Source organism: Halichoeres trimaculatus, unplaced genomic scaffold, assembly GCF_033239565.1.
Source record: "Halichoeres trimaculatus isolate MK-OKI-2021-1 unplaced genomic scaffold, fHalTri1.1 fHalTri1_scaffold_23, whole genome shotgun sequence".
Lineage (NCBI taxonomy): Eukaryota > Metazoa > Chordata > Actinopteri > Labriformes > Labridae > Halichoeres > Halichoeres trimaculatus.
In genome coordinates this window covers 11,377,179-11,397,745 of record NW_027437201.1, presented here as the reverse complement: position 1 = coordinate 11,397,745, position 20,567 = coordinate 11,377,179, and the positions used below count along the sequence as shown (strand labels likewise).

Here is a 20,567-nt window from a genome sequence, read left to right as displayed (position 1 = left end):
GGGGCAATGAAGGCACATTAAGTAGTAAACAATTTAAATAACAGTAGACAAAGATGAGGGAACAGCACATAGTTCAGTATTGAACTTTAGATTAAATCTGCTGTTTAAAATGCTAAAATACTAAATCCAGGAGAACAGAAATAGAAAACAAATTGCTTAGATAGTAATCATGTGTACGTGCTCTTTCAACATTAACAACTATTCATTTTTCGCTGCAAGGCCCTGGTTGTTATTTTCAAAACGCAATTAATTAATTATCTGTCTCAGATGGGCTAGCAACAATCTTAGAAAGCCACAGGCGATAGTCTGATGACAGTGTTTGCCTCTGCAGGCTAAAGCCAACCATCCATTTAAGTTGCAAACATTGTTGAGAGTTCAGTAAGCAACCTGAGAAGTGACTGCATGGTAAAATGAAGACATAAAATTCTCTCATACCCTCAACATCTTTAGTTTATTAAATCTACAAAGTAGTGTTCCATCATCTGTTGGTGATAAGTCTCAGTTTTTCTGTTAATGAGAGTTACAAAGAGGCTTAGGTTAGGCCCAATTTTGCAGAGAAAACCAGACATACACAACTATTTTCAAATGATTTTATTTGTTCATGGTAGGTCTCAGTTTTACTGTTAACAGTAAGTTACACTGAGACTTCAGTAAGGCCCACTGTAGCAGCAGAAACAAGAACAAGATGCCAGTGTTCTTGTATTTTCATGCTTCGGGAGTCTTAGATTCACTGTTAAAAGTAAGTTACTTGGAGGCTTTGATCTGGCCAGCTTAAGGGTAATAATCCAGAAAGAGAAACTACATTTGTAAGAATTTACTTCCAATTCATAGGTTTCAAATAGGCTGGGATAACAGCATCAAGATACATATTTTAGGTTTAAAATGTAAAACCTTAAAGTGGTTAGGTTTGTTGTCAAGGGGAAGAGAATGCAACTTTATTTATGTGTTGAATGTATAGTAGGCCCACCATGTCCGCACTACAAATGATCTTTCAATGTGGCAACTTTGATAACAAATTCAGGCTGCTGCCCTTAGAATCTACATCAGAATTAAAAAAAAAAGAGAGATTAGGAGGAGACATGTCTCCAGATGGGAGCTGCACAGTGCAGAGAGACATGGCTGGTCGTGCACACACATGTGGCCTCCAGGCAAAAAGTTTCTCACTGTGACATAAAGACCGCTTCCTCTGGAGGGATTATTTGTAGTTACTGTGCCTGGATCAAACACCACAGATATGCTCCCTGTGATTCTCAGCACCCCTGCTGTCAGCTCAAATAATGTATGTTTGCAGCAAAACCCTTTAAACTGACCAAAATACTGATAACGCCGAGCCTAAAAAATCCCATTACATTCAGGATGAAAGATGGTAAAACCTTGATAAAAAAGGACACTTTTAAGGACTACTATACTGAGGTGTTTGGGTTAATTTTGTAATTTGGCTGCTGAAGAAAAAAAAAAGGAGGATTCAGTTTCCTTTCTAAATACTGTTCAGTCAAAGGCACAGAGCCACGTGGCTGGTGGCTCATGGATAATCCTTGTCCAACAACGCTCAGAACAAAGCTTGGGCAAGGCTCCTCTTTACATTATTGTGTTGGAACTGGAACAGACGAACAATATGGACAGCTGACAATGTCATGCGTTTGAAACTACTGTTTTCTTTCCATTTCAAATCCAAAACAATGTTAGATTTCTAAAAAGAATTGGATAAGTGTTAGAAAAGATAACGTGGACAGTCAAGGAACTGCTGCTTTTAGCACTTCTGAATTTGCTGCATTTCTCAATATAAGAGGGATTAAAAAACTGATAAAAGTTGAATAAAAGAGGATCTTTATTCTTAACATAAATTCATTAAAATGTAATATCTTGGTAAAAAAAATACAATTAAAATACAATAACACTGCAGACTTGGTAAGATTACCTGAGAGCTCAGCAAGCGAGGTACACATCACAGGGTAATCAGGGTAATTTGGGGCCCAGTGTCCCTTACTTAACAAAAGCATTCAAAGTCATTATTTTTTAATGGTTTAAGACAGTTGTTCTCATAGTGGGGTCCCATGAACCAAAGCTTGTGGGCCTGCTGGGGAATTCAAAAACTATTGTAAAAGTGTGCTATATCATTAAATGGTATTCTATGGCTGCAAAGCACCATATAGTACATCATTAAATAGTATAAATATGATGCTTATCAATGTTACTATAACGAGGGGTTCCTTGGAAAAATGTCTAGGTCAAAAGGAGTCCGTGGTCTAAAAAAGTTTCAAGGTTCAAGAAACCATTTTGCCATTTTTTCATATTGAGATACACCCATATGGATTCTAATGATATAACCACACAGGAAGTAAGTGCAGGGGAGTGGGGTTAGATGATCTGAGAGGATGAGAAGTAGAATCTGGAATGAGGAGTTCAGAAATGTAACTGGGACTGAGACCATGTGTCGCCTTATTTGTGATTAACAGGATCTATCAGTAAGCCGATGGAGTGATGCAAGAACAGAGGAGATACAGGACTGACGGCTGGTGCTGGTAAACAATCTAGCGGCTGCGTTTTGGTCTAATTGTAAATGTTGTAAAGATAACTGACTTAAGCAGCAATAAAGGACATTACAGTAGTCTAAAAGAGGGACTATGAAAGTGAGTATTTAAATTTTGGTCTAATTTTTGAAATATTTCTTAGCTAAAGTGAACAGAACTAGATGAGTTTGAAATAAGATTTGTGTATTGTCAGCATGACAGTGAAATTAAAAATCAGGGAACTGACTGAAAAGGTTACAGAGAGGGTGTGTTTAAATAGACAGGACGCATCCAAGAACCCAAACATGGGGAGTCAGCTGACAAAAGGTTTAAAGTACCAAAACATTCACAGCTCTCTAAAAACTCTCTGTGAAACAACTATTGCATCACTTGAAGCTTTGGCAGCTGGAGCTTCACAGTCTCAGGTTAACTTTAAATAAAATGCAGGTGCATGTTAAACCAATAAGTTGCACATCAATGTGTATGAAATGAATTGTGTTGATAGCAACAGGTAGAAAATGTGGTGGGCATAATTTCTATTCATGTATATTCAGTTTGCAGAAACAACTGCCTTCATGTCTAAAATCATGTTTCAGAGCTGAGAACCTTCCAAAGTTTGTAGCTGAAGTGCAGCACAGTGACCTGAGACAACTTTTAAACAAGACAGTAGAGAAGATATTCACAGTCGATCCAAGTGGTGGGCAAGTACAGGAGGGTGCTGTAGGAGTGGATAACTAGGCTGTGCTGTGCATGCTGGGTAAAACAGACACGGTAGCTGTGGCTAAATCTGATGTGTCAGATGAGACTGTGCACGCCAGCGTGGGTTTCATGCTGTGTCAACACAATAAGGGACACCGCGGCTGCTTTCATGGATGTCAGCGCGGTAATAACACTAATGGACATCATGACAGATTCATCCTCTTGTGGAGACAGAGAGGAGGAATGAGGAGGCCAGGTGCTGTCTTTTTTGTTTGCACAGAGGATGGAGAGGGCAGAGCGGGGACTACTGTGGCATACTGATGCAGGTACAAGACAGATTCTTTCCTCTTGGATCTGTCTGCTTACATCCACTCTCAGTTTCTCTCTGTCTCCCTCTTTCCTGGAACACGAGGGAAGCTTTGAAAGATAAGACATTTCTGTATGCATGCTTATCTTCACTGAGTGTTTGCCTTGTGGTTACGCGCATGAAACGTACCTTGATATGCGATTATGGAATGGTCATGTAGCAACTGAAAGGAAAAACGGATGCACATGCGTATGAAGTACACACACAGTCACAAACACACACACACACACACACACACACACACACACTGCAGCTAAATGTCACTACTCAGAGGAGACAGATAAGCAGAGAGGGGAGCTGTCAATGGAAGAGAAGCGTAAAGAAGTCACAAATGTGTCGGGGTCCCCGCAGCTGCTCTGTGAATCTGCTGCCAGCTCTGCCATTCACATCAGCAGAGGGAGAACAACTCAGAATAGCACGTCTGAAGAACTAAATGTTGCTTGGCAACAAAATAAGTGAGAAGTAACTACACCCTACAGGTTGAAGCCCTTTTTTTCCCTCCCAACAGAAAATCGATGCTTTTGACCAACATTTTGATCCTGCTTGTGATTCCTGTGTGTGTTTACAGTTATATATATATATATTCTTGCTTCAGCTTTTTGGTTCTTAGAAGAGAAAAGACAGCAGGGATGCCTTGTAATGGAAATCCCAGGCCAAGCTTGCTGGTTGCATAACAAGCTTCTGACTTGGCAATTGCGATACATATATAAGGCAGGCTGCTCGCAAGTAGTTTGTTTATGTAAATCTGGTGTCTGATGGGTATTTCCAGGAAACAGAAAGTTTCTTCGCTCAACATCAGTAATGAAAACAAAACACCATCTCCCAAGTTACCACTCTTACAGGATTATCGACCTCTGAGCTCATCTCAACGTGGAGTGCACTTGAACAAAACAAGCGTGGACGGCACGGGCGCTCGCCTGCAACCCAACGAGGTCAAGACTTTTTTTCCACCATGTCAGCCCACGCTGGACCGCAGCGAAGCCGAGCACGGTGTTCTCTCCCCGTGCTGCGTTTACACCAAACAGTGAGTCCAGGCCATGCATAAAACATCACAGGCCATTCTGGAATGCTCAAACAAGACCTCCACAATGTCTCTTTGTCATAATTAAAGGCGTAAAACATGCATATTGCATATTATGTGAACACAACATGCTAAGAGTGGTTAATAATTCACTTTGTAGTTTGTGATTAATTAATAAGGGTAGCCTTGGCTCGCTCTTTGTATGCAGATGGAGCGACTGCCGAGGGGAACAGTAGCTGTGTGAGTGCCATCTTTATGTTGTGATAACTTTTCAGGGCTTATGTAATGTTACTGTAATAACAGTAATCAAAAGTTGTGAAGTCCTGGTGTTAGTATTTTGAGTTAAAACATTTCTGATGAATAAATTAGCATCATGTATGTATGTTCCTCTCTGTTCAAGTGTTTCTTTGCAAACTTCATTATTTTTCCCCATTGTTGGTTTGGATTGACAGGCTGGAATGACCTGCACTCGCCGCTGATCATATGCACAATGTGTATCAGGCATGTACTATTTAAGCAATGGCTCTCTTGTGAAAAATATGCTAAAACTCAAGACTGATTCTGTGTGGGAGAGAAACAATCCCAAACCTCACAGTCAACAACTATTACTGGGAGCTGTTGCCATGCAACTGTTTGAGAATCCAAATAGTTGGGGCTCAGAGCCAGGTGATCATTACATAATTTCCCATCAAATCGCTAATTGACCTCCACTTGAGTGAACTGAACAAACAGGATCCTTTGCTCAGTGTTTCTTTGAACTCTGCATAGTTCTGCCTCCCTTGTCTGTTTGGCTGATATAAAGTGGGAAACTCCAACTGCTCAATACATTCACCGGCCACTTCATTAGGTAAACCTTGCTAGTACTTGGTTGGACCCCCTTTTGCCTTCAGAACTGCCTTAATCCTTTATGTTATAGATTCAACAAGGTACTGGAAACATTCCTCAGAGAGTTTGGTTCATATTGACATGATAGCATCACACAGTTGCTGCAGATTTGTCGGCTGAACATCCATGATGAGAATCTCCCGTTCCACCAGATCCAAAAGGTGCTCTATTGGATTGAGATCTGGCCTTTCTCCTCTGACCTCTGGCATCAACAAGGCATTTTGGCCCACTCACTGGATATTTTCTCTTGTTGGGACCATTCGCTGTAAACCCTAGAGATGGTTGTGGGTTAAAATCCCAGTAGATCAGCAGTTTCTGAAACACTCATACCAGCCCCTCTGGCGCCAACAACCATGCCATGTTTAAAGTCACTTGAATCACCTTTCTTCCCCATTCTGATGCTCAGTTTGAACTGCAGCAGATCATCTCGACCATGTCTACATGCCTAGATGCATTGAGTTGCTACCATGTGATTGGCTGATTAGAAATTTGCACAAACAAGCAGTTGGACAGGTTGCCTAATAAAGTGTCCGGTGAGTAAATATAAAGCATTATAAGGGTCTACTTTGATGATGTATAGGCATCTGTAGCTTGTCACCAAAAAGCCCCCAAAACCAATCAGAAGTTGACCTAAAGCTGGGCAAAAGTTGAGTTTTTTGGCACTACTCGCAAATGAACTGACAAGGGTAGAGAGGTTAAAGGTGGTTTTATAGTGTGAAATTAGTTTAGTTAAGGCTGGCTCTGGGAGGAAGTTAGTTGAGGCTTGATGGCTCTGCCTTTAAAAAGAAAAAAAAAAAAAGGGGGGGGGGGGGGGGGGGGGTATTGGCTCATCAACATCCACCTACTAATTTGGAGGATTGATGTACTGACTGATCATCAGTCAGCTGTATCCTCTGCCTATTTAGTGAATAATCACTAAACCAGATGTTCTGATTCAGTGAGACCTGAAAGTTCTTTCACGTCACAGCTTTTTTTTAGTGTGGCTTGAGGAAACAGAAACAAAATGTCTTCATATCTTGGCCTTGAAAGGATAAGGAGGGAGAGATTAAAGTAACACTGAAAAAATAAAGCGATTTCTGTCAAAGCCTAAGGCTGCCGAGTGATGTGAGAACAGGAGAGGGGATGAGAATGAATAAAAAAAAAGGGAGAGTGAGCTCCAACAGCTGGACAACAACGGGGCTTTGATATAACCATCCCTCCCTCTGCCTCATCATTAGCGTATCGGGGGATTTGACAGGCACAACTTGGGGATGTTTAGCCTGTACGCCCGGTCAGACCCCTGACAAATCAGCTGGTTAAGGGTTGTCGCAGTCAGTGTGTGTGTAACATCATCTGTACTGTAAGGTTACACAGCTGGAGAGTTTTGCCTAAAGCGCTCGAAGATACAGAGAGACAGAGCCTCATTAGCTCATTCAGCAGACTGAGGAACAGATGAGCAAATGAGTCAAAGTCCTGATGGCGCCGAGACCTCACAGGGTCACAGCTCCCACTGTCAGGGGTCAGCATTGCCAGAGGCAGCTGAGACAATTTGGTGTTAATGGAAACTGATACAAATGAAGTTTTCATGAGTATTGTTCATAGAAATGTGGCTTATTAAAGATGGATGACATGCTTCCACTTCACAAAAAGATGCCAAAATAACCCCCAGTACTGAGTGCTGATGGCTAGAGCTACTTTCTTAAAATCTGGTGAAGCAAGTGGGGCTTTTGCCTTGTTGTGTTTCCAGCCAACAGATTCCAATTATCTTGGCTTCACTTTTGTGGAGCTGTGATGTCGGCTAGTTTTCAACCTCCTGATAACAAAAAAAGGTTGAGAAGAGTCAATTCTTCCAAGTAATTCAAATGATATTTTAAAAATGCTCCACACCTCAAAATATTACATGGTTTTTGTTTTGTTTTTTTCCAACGGGCTTCTTGACTCATGTCAGCTGCTTGAACTGAAGTAAATGCTGCTTGGCACTCACAAGCATGACTAAGCATAATTGAACCTGAAGTTTTTACATTATCAACAAAATTCGGAGCCATAGTTCAGATCAAAGGGCCAAACCTGAAAGTGTTGAATATTTTTTACATTTGTTATTAAAATAGACAATTCGCTGCTACACTATCACGGTCCATGGCAACAACTTAAGTTAGGAAACATCTTTCAGGTCCTCGCTCAACATGCCAACCTCCCTTGGACTCAACTCTTTGACAATGTTAACTGGTCTGTAGTCACTTGCAGCCTATTAAGCGTTTGTTGTGGCTAATGTTTATGACTTCCTTTCATCTTTAGGTCTGTGAAGATTCTTACCTTCCGTCAGTCAATTTGATCAGCTGTGCCTTCATGCTTCATTCTTAGGTCATTACTCAAACTCTGCGTGCTTTGGTGATACTTGAATTCCACCTGACACCAAGTACATTACTTTTGACTCTTCAACTGAAATATCTGGGTGTTTTTTGTTGTAGTTGTTAGAAAGGTGTCATTCAAGAGAAGAGAGGGAGGTATTATTATTGTCAAACAAAACAGCAGTAAGTAAAAGGAGACACAAGACAATGGTGGGCTGAAAGCAATACAAAAGAGAAAGTGGTTAAGGAATAATCCTACAGTGTTCATTTTGAGTCTCATTATTGGGGTTAAAATATTGACCCTGTATCTTGGAATATAAACATAATTAAAATGAGATTTCCGATGAAAATATAAACCTAATATACTGCAAAAATATATTTGAATATGAGGCAGCCACCCACCCCGGCTCAGTGTAGGCAGAGCCCTTGGACTCGATTGGAAAGATGCCCATTCATCTGCTGTAACTGGACCACATTCAACAAAAAACTCTTGTTTACAGCTATTATCTAAAGGCACTTGTTTACTTTACAATGTTCGGAAGGCCCTGAGCTTCACATCACGGAAAAAGCTCCTCAATCTGAAATCACATTTCTTTTTTTACAGTGTTTATGTAAGTTTCTAAGAGAGTATGGCTGCATGTCAACTTCCACCTACAGCTCAGATTTGTCTCTAGAGAGTGGATCCAATTAAATTGATTTAAAAAAGTCTTTGGCAAATAGTGAGTAATGTCTGTTTTCCAAACTGGCTTAAATAAGGTGTCAATGTAAACCATGGCAGCAGCAGAATAAACATGGGCATGTGAAAGTAATTGGATTTCCACGAAAGATGTCCACCTCAGCTGAAGCCAGACGCGAGCATTTTGATAAATGCTGCCTTCAAATGTCACTGATTGATGTTGATACTCGACGCAAGTAAGAGGTAAATGGACACCTGTGGCTCAGGAGTGGATTGGGTTGTCTCATTAGCAGTTTGATCCCTGTCAAACGTTGTGCGCATATTGACGTGTTCATCCATTACCAGTGATGTATCAATGTATAAGTGTGTGTAAATGATGGATCTGGTGCCGGATGGGCCATCTGAATCTTTGCACAGCAGCATCTGCCTTCAGTGTTTAAAGGTGGTATGTTAGAAGTGTTCCATCAACACTAATCCTTGAATTCAGGTTTCCTAAAATTTTCAACCAGTAATCCCCCAAAAACAGAGCCAGAGACTGGCCACCCTTGCCATGGGCATACTCTTGGAAGCCAATCCAAAAACACACAGTCAAATACCTAGCTAACCATTAGAACATAAGACAATCTATAAGCACATATTGCTGTGTTTCTTAAATTAATCTGACATGACTGATACCATCATTATTCTGGCTTGGTCACCACAGGGGTCTTGTGGCAACAAAGAAATGCAGAAAGGAGATAAATTATTTTCTGTTGGCATAGTTTTCATGAAATTCAACTCCCATTTTGATCACATTATTGCACTGATTAATGAAATAGGTAGTTGAATATAATTTTAGATCACAGAAGGCACCTATTTTGCAACCCCTCACTTCTGGGACCACTGCCTGACTGCTAAAAAAATGGAGTCCCCTAAAAGTGAAAGATGATCCCTAACTGGAAATATGTTGAGAGTATGCACCATACAATATATCATATAATGGGGCATCCCACTGGGCCAACAGGCACAATAAAATCACAAAACAGGAACACTGCACCAACAGATACATCGCAAGACAATCAAACAACTTAACACCATGAACAGATGAAACCAAAAAACTAAAAAAATAATAAACGAATGTCTTTGTTTACTACACTTATGTATAGTTTCACTTCGATGAATCTATGTAATATTTTCATCTGGAAATCATTTCTACAGAAAGACTTAGATAAACACAAAGGCACATGCACATTTAGCGTGGATGGGCCTCAAGTTAGGAATAAGTTCTGTTCCTCGTAACCCGAAATTCCACGTAAGTTTTTACCCTAAATACCCCTTTAATCTCTAAATAACTATCCATATACATGCATTATACTTCATATTCATGGGAAAACAGTACAGACAATTAAAATAGACATTTCAATTAAAACAGACAATCTACATCATGACACAACTCGAGACAAAGTGGATGATGCTGATGACCGGGAAGCACTAGCAGCTGACTGGTAGCTGTGTATTCATACGCACTCCGCATCAAAAGCTAGTACGCGTCCTAGGAGCTTACGAACAGAGTGGAGTAACTTAAACCTTCTCTTTTTTTCTTACACACATATATTTATTAGTGTCGTAAAATCGAAACTACATAAGCCGAGGACTATTTAAGTCGAGGACCTCCTGTACGTTGATTTTGCAATTGGTCGACCACCACCATGCTGAATTTTACAACACTACAACAGTATTTCAAGCAACTGTTGTTGATGTATTTTTCTCCTGATGCCATTCTTCTTAAGACAGGCTAGAGCCACCATGTGACAGGAATATGGTATTGCAACCCCCAGTAAAAAAAAAAAAAAAAAAAAAAAAAAAAAAAAAAAAAAACATGATAATTGTGAAAACTGTTCACTTTTTAATAAAGTAATGAATATTGGATGATTTGAGTAAATTTCTGTTCAGATGGTGAAACTTATCACATAAATCTGTTGTATTAACCTATCTGACTGTAACAGCTACAGTTGTGGTCAATCTGATGTCTATAACTACAGCCTTTAATCAGCTTTAATTCCTCTGTGGTCTTCAAAAACTTCTGTTACATGAGCAGCTGTGTTTGTCTTGTACAGACTTCATTACTGGCAACACTGATGCCATTAGCAGCACTGAAAGGAGCCAAGAAGTAGTACCATATCAATATTTTTCCAGCCCCTAGTACTTATGAACTCATCGAGTTCCCCGGCTTAAATGCACATTGCTTAGGAGCACTTCCTTAGCATCTGTTGGACATGATCTTTAGAAATGACTTTCTAATCCTCAGAGCACTGATAGACCCTGAAGTGAACACTTCTGTGACCCAGCTTTGAACAAGTTTTTATGTTGAACAAGTGATGAGTTCTTGAAACACACGAAGCAGGAGATTAACAAACTATTCAATCACATGACATGGCTGCCAGAAGAGTCATGCAAGAGTTAGCATAATCTCACCAAAGAGGGAGTATTAACGCAGGTTAGCTGTTGCATGTGCTTCGTATGTGTATGATCTTCCTCCATAGGATGACTTAAATCCATGGCAGTGCAGACTTTCTTTGACAACTACAGATGTGTTTCTCTTTGAGCTGTCACTCATTTCAGGACATATACGTGCGATGATGAGAGAGCCCTGGGTGTGTAATGTAGTTAGTGAAGCCCGTCTGTGCAGGCTCCCTATGCTACCTGATCACCGCTGACAGCTGGTGTTTCATCCTCACCGCTGCAGATATTCATGGTGCTGCTGAAAGGCTTTTGAAGGTCCCTGCCTCTCACATCGCACCCAGTAACCCAATCCTAACATTAACATTCCTCCATCATTAACTGCATGTAACAGCGAGAGGCTCTACGCTGTGTGCGTGTTGTGTTTGTGGGAATCAAAGTCAGGTTTGGTGTGCAAAACTGTATGGAAAGTATCACTTTGTAGTGTGTGACAGCAGGAAAAAGGCAGATAGGGAGATAGAGGTAAAGGTAGAAACAGAGACGGTGATGACACAGCTGAACAAAACTGTGAACAAAGAGCGACAAAAACAGGGACAGATGGACTGGGAAAGAGGACGCTAGACATCAACACAGGTCTTTGTCATAGTCCAAATGTTTTGACAAGCTGTCAACTGAGGCAAGGAGGAGAAAAAAGTCATCATCATCATCATCTGCCAACCATTACTATGCAGTTTTTACACATGAGTAGACTAACCAACATTTACAGTTTAGTATCAGATCCCGTACAACTAGCAAAGGAACAATCCCAGTGCATTACAACAGTTGCCTGTTGAGCTTACATTAGCTGCGTGTCCTACTCTTCTTTTTTTTTTTTTGTAAAATTAAAGCAATATTTCCAATGTTTTGATTAAGCACAACTGCATTTTGCCTGTGTTTCCAGTCATACTAGAATTATGCACAGCTTCAGTATAATCTCTGTTCTACAAGATTCAATGTACACAAGAAGGAGGGAGAACAGTAACCGGCAGCAATCATGGATATCCCAAACATTTTAAGAGCTGAACTGTCATTTTGATAGAGGAAGGCACACAGACAAATTTAAAGTATTCTAACGTCTGTTCAGACGCTGCATTCAGGCCGAAGCCGATCTGTGAACACTTGTGTTTTTATTCACTGGTGACACACACACCTCTGCCCCTCCCTCATGCTGCACCCTGACCTGCTTACAGCCTTACTGATGCCTTCAGTAGCTGTGTGTCCATTACACTTTTTCGCAAAATAAAAACGGTATTTCGGAAGTTTCGAGAACGAACAAAGAAAGAACAATTTTGCCTTGCCCGTGTTTCCATTACGACCAGAATTGCTCACAACTAGAGTAATGTAAAACATAATCTCAGTCCAGACGCTGCACTCATGATGATGCCAATTCTTTTACATAAATGTTTTTATTCACTGTTCAAACTGTCGGCTGTGATCACGCTAACTCAAAACAGGCACGAACAAAACACTGAATGAAGACCATCATCTCCAGCTCACATACTCTGACTTACGCACACAGACCTCCCCCCCTCCCTCCAGTGGACACCTACAAGGAGGTGAAGGAGGTGGGTTGTTATGACAACATGGCAAAAAGGTGTTTCCATTGCACTTTTGCGAGAAACTTCAAAATTGAAACTTCTGAAAAATCACCTTATGAGAGCGTAAAAACTTTTTATCGAAATTTGAGAGGTTTTTTGAAAATGTGGCGATTCCATTTTTTATTGTGATTTCTACGTTTTGCGCAATTCTAAGTGTAATGGAAACACAGCTACAAGTAAAAAAAAAAACAAAATCTGCACTGTTCTAGGGACTTCTGGGGGAAGATCGTGGCAGAGGAGGCAAGGGAAGTGCTTCTGTTATTCACATCTGGTAATGTGTTTTTGCAAAAATGGTGTTTTGTGTACTTTTGCAAAAGAATTCAATCTCGGAACTTCTGAAAAACCACCATTGGAGCATAAGAACTTTTTAACAAAATTTTAAAGGTATTTTTTGAGAGTAATTTTTTGTGTTTCTATTACAATTTTTTGTTGCGTTATTTGGGTTTTGCGCAATTCTAGGTGTAATGTAAACACAGCTATTGAGTGGTGTACGTCTCATTGGCGAGGCATGCCTACAACATCATCTTTTTGCACTGATTCTTCTGTAATGAATGTAAATCTATAATCCATATGTGCTACATTTTCTTCCAGTCTTTTCAGAATTTCATCATTTCTGTTGGAGCTATACTTTTGAGTAGTTTCCTGCTTTCTTTCAAAGCAACACCCCCTACCTTACCTGAAGATGTTGGCATTTGTTGCTGCCAGCACTCCAAAGTTCTCCTGGAGAGCCAGAAACAAACACTGACTGGATTGAAATAACAGAAGAAACTCAGCACAGCAGGCCTGATTACGAACAAAACACACACTCAACACTGCAGGGACTCACTTCTGCAAAGCGAAGGTGTACAAACAGCAACACACATACCTTAAAGAGAGAACAATCGTATTTAAAACACACATTAACATCCCCCATTCGGCCCATACTGCTCACCTCTCATTTACATACACACAGGATTTATATTCACAAGCTGTCACAAGCAGAGAAATCCCTGTTTTAAATGCACACACACACATTACACATGCACACACATTACACATGCACAAATATACGACACCAATCTGCTGCTCATCAAATCTTAAAGCTACAAAGCCCTCCACCTGCTCCCTCATTTCATTTCAGTCTGGCCCAAAAGGCCTGCAGTTCTGTTTTCTGGCAAGTTTCTCCAAAACTTCTGTTGCTGGGAAAGCTAGTTATAGTTATAGAGATGATTAAATTTAATTAATTTTACAGCTTGGAGGGCTTCGTATCATCCTCTAGCTTTAGGGCCATGAGAGATTCTCTGGAAATATCTGGGTGGAATTTGCACAGCTGCACCATAAATGACTGATGTTAAATTAATTTTTTGAAGTGTTGACCATGACGTGGTTAGTACAGCAACACCTTCAGGAGAGTTCTTCAATTTGAGTTTGTGTTCGTGGGTAGACAAGACTATTTGGGCACTGTTAATGAGACAGCAAGAAGAAAATACCTGTGAAAGTAGAGAGCTGGTCACCTTACCAGAGCTGTTAAAGAGAGGGTGTCATGCTTTCTTACATTAAATAATGTAAAATAATGAGGGATGTTGATGCTAAACATGCATATGCTTAAACCGCTACATATTTATATATTGTATATTATACCTGTAATACTTGATTCTGTCTGTAAACTGCTCTAAGACTTTGCACAAGACTGAAATGATGACATCATCACATAAGGCACTCCTTACTCGCTGATAGCCATAGACTGTAAAAAAAATGGACGTCATCTTGCTCGGCTCGAAGTGAGGTCTCCACAAAAACTGCTCCCTCTGGTGGCTGGCTGCAGTATAGGTTAAAAAATCTGGCTTTCCAGCCATTCCAGATGGGCTGTGGTCAAACTTAAAAAAATTAATACACCTTGTAGAAATGTTTCTCACGTCCAATTGTTGTGGTGATTTGAAGATAACATTTGGCTGCCTCGGATTCAAGTTTTGTTTTCATTGGTTAACGAGGTTAAAAACGAGGTCTTACGTAAGGTTTAACGATGATTGACAGCTGCCGTTCTCGTGTATTTTTTGGGGGATTGTAAAATATGTCGGGAGGTAGAGTCAAGAAATGATTCGACTCTTGAAAGAAAGAAAAAAATATCTTTGTCACCCAGCTCCACCCAGATTCTCCCAGAATCCCTCATCGTCTCGACTGCCCATACTCTGGCTACAATTGCTGCCAATGGCTGCGCCTGTTAGGGCTGCACGATTATCGCAATCGCAATGTCAGCACATGCAATTACGTAATCGCAAAAGAGGATATCGCAATCGCAATGTCAGCACATGCAATTCAGATTTTTCTCCATGATAACCAAGAAAGTCTGTAAACTCATCATGACACAACCTTTTTTATTAAATTGCAAGCACAATCGCAATCGCAATATTGTCCACCTAATTGCAAATCGCACCTTTTCCCCAAATTGTGCAGCACTAGCGCCTGTGACGTGGGGTATTTTGGCTTCAAAACCGTACAATGGTAAATGGCGGAGCCATGCTGTCCACTCTTTATGCAGTCTATGCTCATAACACGTTGGAGCGGTGGGCCTCAAACAACATTTTTCGTCCCCTAAGAGGCCTCTAGAGGGCTTTCAAATCAGAGGAAAAGGGGTATGTCGAGTGGAAAAGACTAAAGAGACAGCAACCTTAACACATTTTACAGAAAGAGGCTAAAACAAAGGTTTTCTATAACACCAAAAGTTTTTTTTGGGGGGGGCAGCAAATCTTTTGAAGTTACCAGAGGGACAATATAAAGCCTTATAAGAAAATCCAGCACCAGTACCCTCACTTTTAGTTCTTGCTAACTCATGGTACCCTTTGTCATCTCATTATTGCAGCCAAAATGCTACATTTTTTCACTACATTACCATTACAGACTAAAATAGCTTTATGTGATATATATCATCTCTGATATATATTAACATGAGGCTGTGCAAAATGTTGAACAAAATTAGATTTGGTGATTTTGAAAATTATTCAGTTTTAGGTAGATTCATTTGAAAATTGTGTGGAAATTAAAGATTTAAGAGCTGGGGGGGGGGGGGGGGGGGGGGTGCTCAACACTCCTTGGTTAAATTGTGCCCTTGGTATTGTATAGGTTGAAATCAAATAGATGAGTGAATTTCAATTATATCAACAAAATTATAGGTTCAACTAGAAAAGCACTCAGAAAACACAGACCTCCACCAAGCATATTGTGATTGTCATGCAACACTTTGGCCCTACTTTAATGTTATACTCCTTTCAACAGACTGTCGGCGACATACATATTTCATATTCCAAATCTTAGTATCCAGAATATTGCCAGGATCTTGATCATACTTCTACATCCGCAAGAAATTACCTTTCTCACAATGATAAAGAATCCTTTAAAAAAAATCCTGGATCCAGACGGTGATCTGGATCACCTCTAAAATTTAATCGCTTCTTCTTTATCCCATTTTGAACATTTCCTGAAAATTTCATCCAGATCCGTTTATTACTTTTTGAGTTATGTTGGTCACAGACAAATACACTCTCCCAAAAACATAACCTCCTTGGTGGAGGTAATTATCAATAGACTTAACAGTAAGAGTGAGGGGAGAGTTGTTGGTCCTTCCAGCAGTGATGTCTCTGCTTCAGAATGAGGTCAGAGTAGAGCATCGCACAGCGAGGGCTGCGCTCTCTGCAGTGATGGCTGACTTCTTGGAAATGGTGAAAACCAATAACTCACACAAAGCGGCAGAGTAATGGGCTTTCAGAGCGCTCCAGACACAATGACACAGACTTTCAAGGCCTTGGATAGACACTTGCTCTTTCACATTATCCCACATGGTCATGCAGAAATTCAGCCACACACCCAACATGTGAGCTTTTCTCACACTCGCAGGCTCTGCAAACACAGCGAATCAGTTCAGTTTTTAGCTGTGAAAGTGCAATGTCTTTGAAGGTGGGGAGCCAGGTTATAGCTTTTGGCTGTGGTGACATCAAATCCACCTAGCCAGAGGAAAAAAGGTCAGAACCAAATTATCTCCAAAAGGTTTGAAGAGGACAGAGGGGAAAGAGATGGAAGGTAAAGAGAGAGGAGAAGACATTGGTAGCCATCGTCCTCTTCAGATGTAGAGTACTGCATGATCTGTGGCAGTAAAAAGATGGTTGAAGGCTGTGAACCCATGCCAGTTAACCTCATCTGCTTAATTTGTTTTACAGGATTAACTGTTTTCCAGGCGCACATCAATTTTCATGGCTGGTATAAATGTTTATGACTCAGGGAATATGTGTCTTTTATGGGGACTAAAAGGGTTCAGCCTATAACAACCACTGGTTTTTGTTCATACTTGTAGAGACAGCACCAACTTTTCTTTTTCTCTACATGCCAAACCAGTGAACAAGAGACCAACAAAAGATAGAAACTCAGAATAAAATGAGCTAGGTAGGGAGGGAATGACTTTTATGGCCTTTCTATTAGGGGCGGGAGAAATAATCAAAATTGATATATCGGGATTTTTTTTTCCAGATTCAAATTTTTCATTTCAGTTTTTATTTATACACTGGATTTGAAAAAAAAAGTTACCACTTCTCTCCAGCAGAGGGTGAAATGTTTTTCTCTAACTCACATGATTTACATTTTATGGGAAAATATGGATCCTGATAAAGTCAGTAGATAGCATAATCATTTAACTTTTTCACTTGGTCTGGTGTTAAAAAAGCAAACTAAAAACCTTAAATATTGAAGAATCACAATTTAAATCTAATTGGCCCCCCAAAAATCATAATAGAATCAAACAGTAAGAACAGCATATTGTCCCAGCCCTGCTTTCTATATATAATCAATAATTGGTGTCAGGACTTTGTTGAGTATGTCTTAACTCCAATAACAAACAAGTTGTGGCTAGTTTAGCTCACCTTGTTTCCTATGGCTTTCTTGGGTGGGAAGTTGAAGGTGTCCACCTGTGGAAAGTGGATTCTCAGGTGATTGTGGAGCTCCCTGAACTCGGTGTAACGCCTGTACACATTCCATTCGTTGTCCAGGATACGGATGTACACCTGAAGAAAGGAAGGAGATATATTTATCAACACAAAAGTCCAGGAAGTAAAAGCCTGCAAAAATAAAAACAAAGCATGTATGATGAGTTATCCAACCAACGCAGATAAAGCTGGAAAGCAAAAGTAATCTGTAAAATTTGTTGTTGTGAAAATGTGTGTGTAAAAATCAGGGGGTTTTCTTCTTCTTCTTCCCCTTTATGTATTTGTCTTTCAGCTACTACACTCCCATACAAAAGCTAAATGAGATGGGTAAAAGGGAGACTTCCTCTCATCCTTGTAAATGTGCATTTTCACTTACACAGTGCAGCACATAAGAGGGAAAGAGCTTGTCTATAGGCATGACTGTGCTGGCACCATTTCCATGGACCATTACCTGCTTTATTCAGACTCATGAAAGATAGAAGGGAAAGAGAGACAGGGGGTGAGCCTATTACAGGAAGAGAAAGAGGAGGAAAGAGTGCGAGATGGGCTCCATTTTCACAGTGGAAAACAGGTAACACAAAGAGACAAAGGAGAGAAAAAGGAGGCTTCTGTGAATTCAATTTTGAAATACCCAACCAGAGGAAAAAACAGACTTGATTCCCGTAAATGAAAACTAAATTTGATCTTCAAATAAACCAATGTACCTAGGCAAGGCTCCCTCCTATGAGACAAGCCAGAAAATGAAGTAAACAAAAGGCGCAAGCTAAAAACTGTGCCAAAATGTTGGGACTTTATGTCCCCTTCCAAATGATGTTACTGGTGGCTATCGCTAACAAGATGTTACACACAAAGATTCAAGAGGCAGGAATGGGTTGAATGGACCCAAGTGCCCGATCCTGACAAACCAAACCAGCAGCTGCCACAAGAAAGATGAATCTGAGGGCACCACCAGAGTACTCCAACAGAAGAGCTTGTCACTGGTGGAACATCAAGTGAAATCCCCAGAAATTGCTCAAACTGCTTCTGACAATTTTAAAAGCCCACAATTTGACATTTACACCCACTCACAGCAACAACTGGGAAAAAGAGAAAGGGTGAGAAATGAGTCTAGGTTTCTGGTACCAGTAAAAAAAAACAGAGTCAACTCTTTAAGTTCTCAAAATAACAGTCTCAACGATTAAAAAACTATCTTGACAGATGTAGAGATATTTCACGGGATAGGGCAATCTTCCACCACGTAGAAGCTTGAACAGCATTGGTGTCACATACAGACTCAAGTAGGGGTGTCATGATATGAGAATTTCCCCTAAATATCCCTTAAGAATGATGAATTGACCGTCCGCTGGTCATGTCTTTGGCTGTTTCTCTTCTGCAGTTCTTGCTGTTCCACATTTCTTTCAGAATGCACAGCCCAAAAACATTTCGTCTTTCTAATGAAATCCAGAAAATCTCCCAAACAGCGAGACACCTTTTGGGGTTCAGTTATTGTGCCTTTTCATCTGTCATCTCAACGAGTTTTCTTTGTAGAAGAAGCTTCTTACTGCAGGGAAGGTTAGGTAGCTAGCTAACAGTAAATCTTTTTTTTTTTTTTGCTCCTGCTGCTTTTCAATCTACCCAGCAACAACTGGCATTGAGAACCACTACAGGGCCACAGATGGCCTAGCAGTTTGGGTTGCGCCCCATGAGGCCGGCCCTTGAGTGGGTGGTCCAGGTTTGAATCTGACCTATGACCTGTTTCCCTCATGTCATTGTCTTCTCTCGCACTGTCTACTGCTCTATCTACTGTCCTCTCCTATCTGATTAAAAAATAACTTAAAAAAGGAACCACCACAGCGCTAACTACAAACTAACACTGTTACCATATGCACTTTTTCTATCACAAAATCAGCATTACTATTTGGTTACTGTCAAAACTTATCTTTTTGTCAGCCCTTATTTGAGGCATGTAGATGCTGCTTTTTTTTCTCAAAATTCCAATGATCTCCCCCCAACCATCAAAACCACTATGATTTCCCAAATGTAGTAGTTCCATGTCCCTGAGCTGCAAGTGCCCACTTGGGGTTAGCTGTGAAATTACCATAAACCTGCACCCACCAACTCACAAAAGCTGATTTTTACAACAAAGATTAAGATGTGTACAGTTCGGTACAAAAAAAAAAAAAAAAAAAAAAAACTTAGCCTGAATAGCTAATTTCTTTAGCGACCCACACTGAAGCCTCCTGCTTCCTAACCTTGACAGAGGCTAGGTTGAAATTAGCATCTTCAATATGGCTTCCAGTGACAATAGGCTTCAAAACTCTACATCAAAAATAGATGGGGGACATCACTGAGAGTATGTCCATATTTCTACGTATTGGTTGTATATTCTGTTGACAGCTTATCAGATACACTGCATGGCATTTATATTAGACCATTGGACTAATGTAACACCAGGCTCATACAGAAGGGCTATGGGTGCACTTTAGGTGATATTTTTCTTCTGAGTTGGGCTTATTTAAAAGGGCTCTGGTAGGTTGTTTTTCCAAACTCTGTCATAGCCTTGCTGCTCTGCTGGGATTTGTGTCTATGTCTCTCAATAGCAGCCCTGCTGACCTCAATCTTCTGTTGGTAATACGCAGTGTATATTTATAGATACTTCATAAAACTCCTCTTCTGACAGTCCAAACTTTCCCCTCAGGCCCTCGAACACCACCTGTTAAAAGGACACTGACGTCATGTAATGTGCTTTTTAGGAGTCCAGACAACTGCTTGCACAGGAAGTCTCTGCATCTTCTGTCCCTGCCCGTCTCAAAGATGCTGTGATGGATATCAAAGCACGAAGGTAATGACGTTTTTTCCTCGGTGTGTTCTGAGGTGACTGCTCTTTTACTGTGGGGTCTTCAGTCAGCATGCAAGCCACAGCGTTATCCAGGCAACATGACAAACATGAAAAATGTGACATTTTGCGCAGCCATTAAGAGGAGACTGATAGCTGAAGCTTTGTTAGATGTTCTAAATGTCTTGCCATTAATATTTCAGCATCACTGACAGATGTGTCTAGACATTACTGATGCTGTA

The 20,567-nt window shown here is 40.4% G+C and overlaps 1 protein-coding gene across 2 annotated transcripts in view; it reads right to left on the bottom strand.

Moving 5' to 3' along the window:
- The window catches only part of snx29 (sorting nexin 29), a 184,891-nt gene that overhangs the window by 17,270 nt on the left and 147,054 nt on the right, over positions 1-20,567 (bottom strand). For both annotated transcript variants that reach the window (XM_074663546.1, XM_074663547.1), the window contains exon 19: positions 17,448-17,588. In XM_074663546.1, coding sequence (XP_074519647.1) covers positions 17,448-17,588 — 141 coding nt within the window. The remainder of the gene's footprint in view (positions 1-17,447; positions 17,589-20,567) is intronic.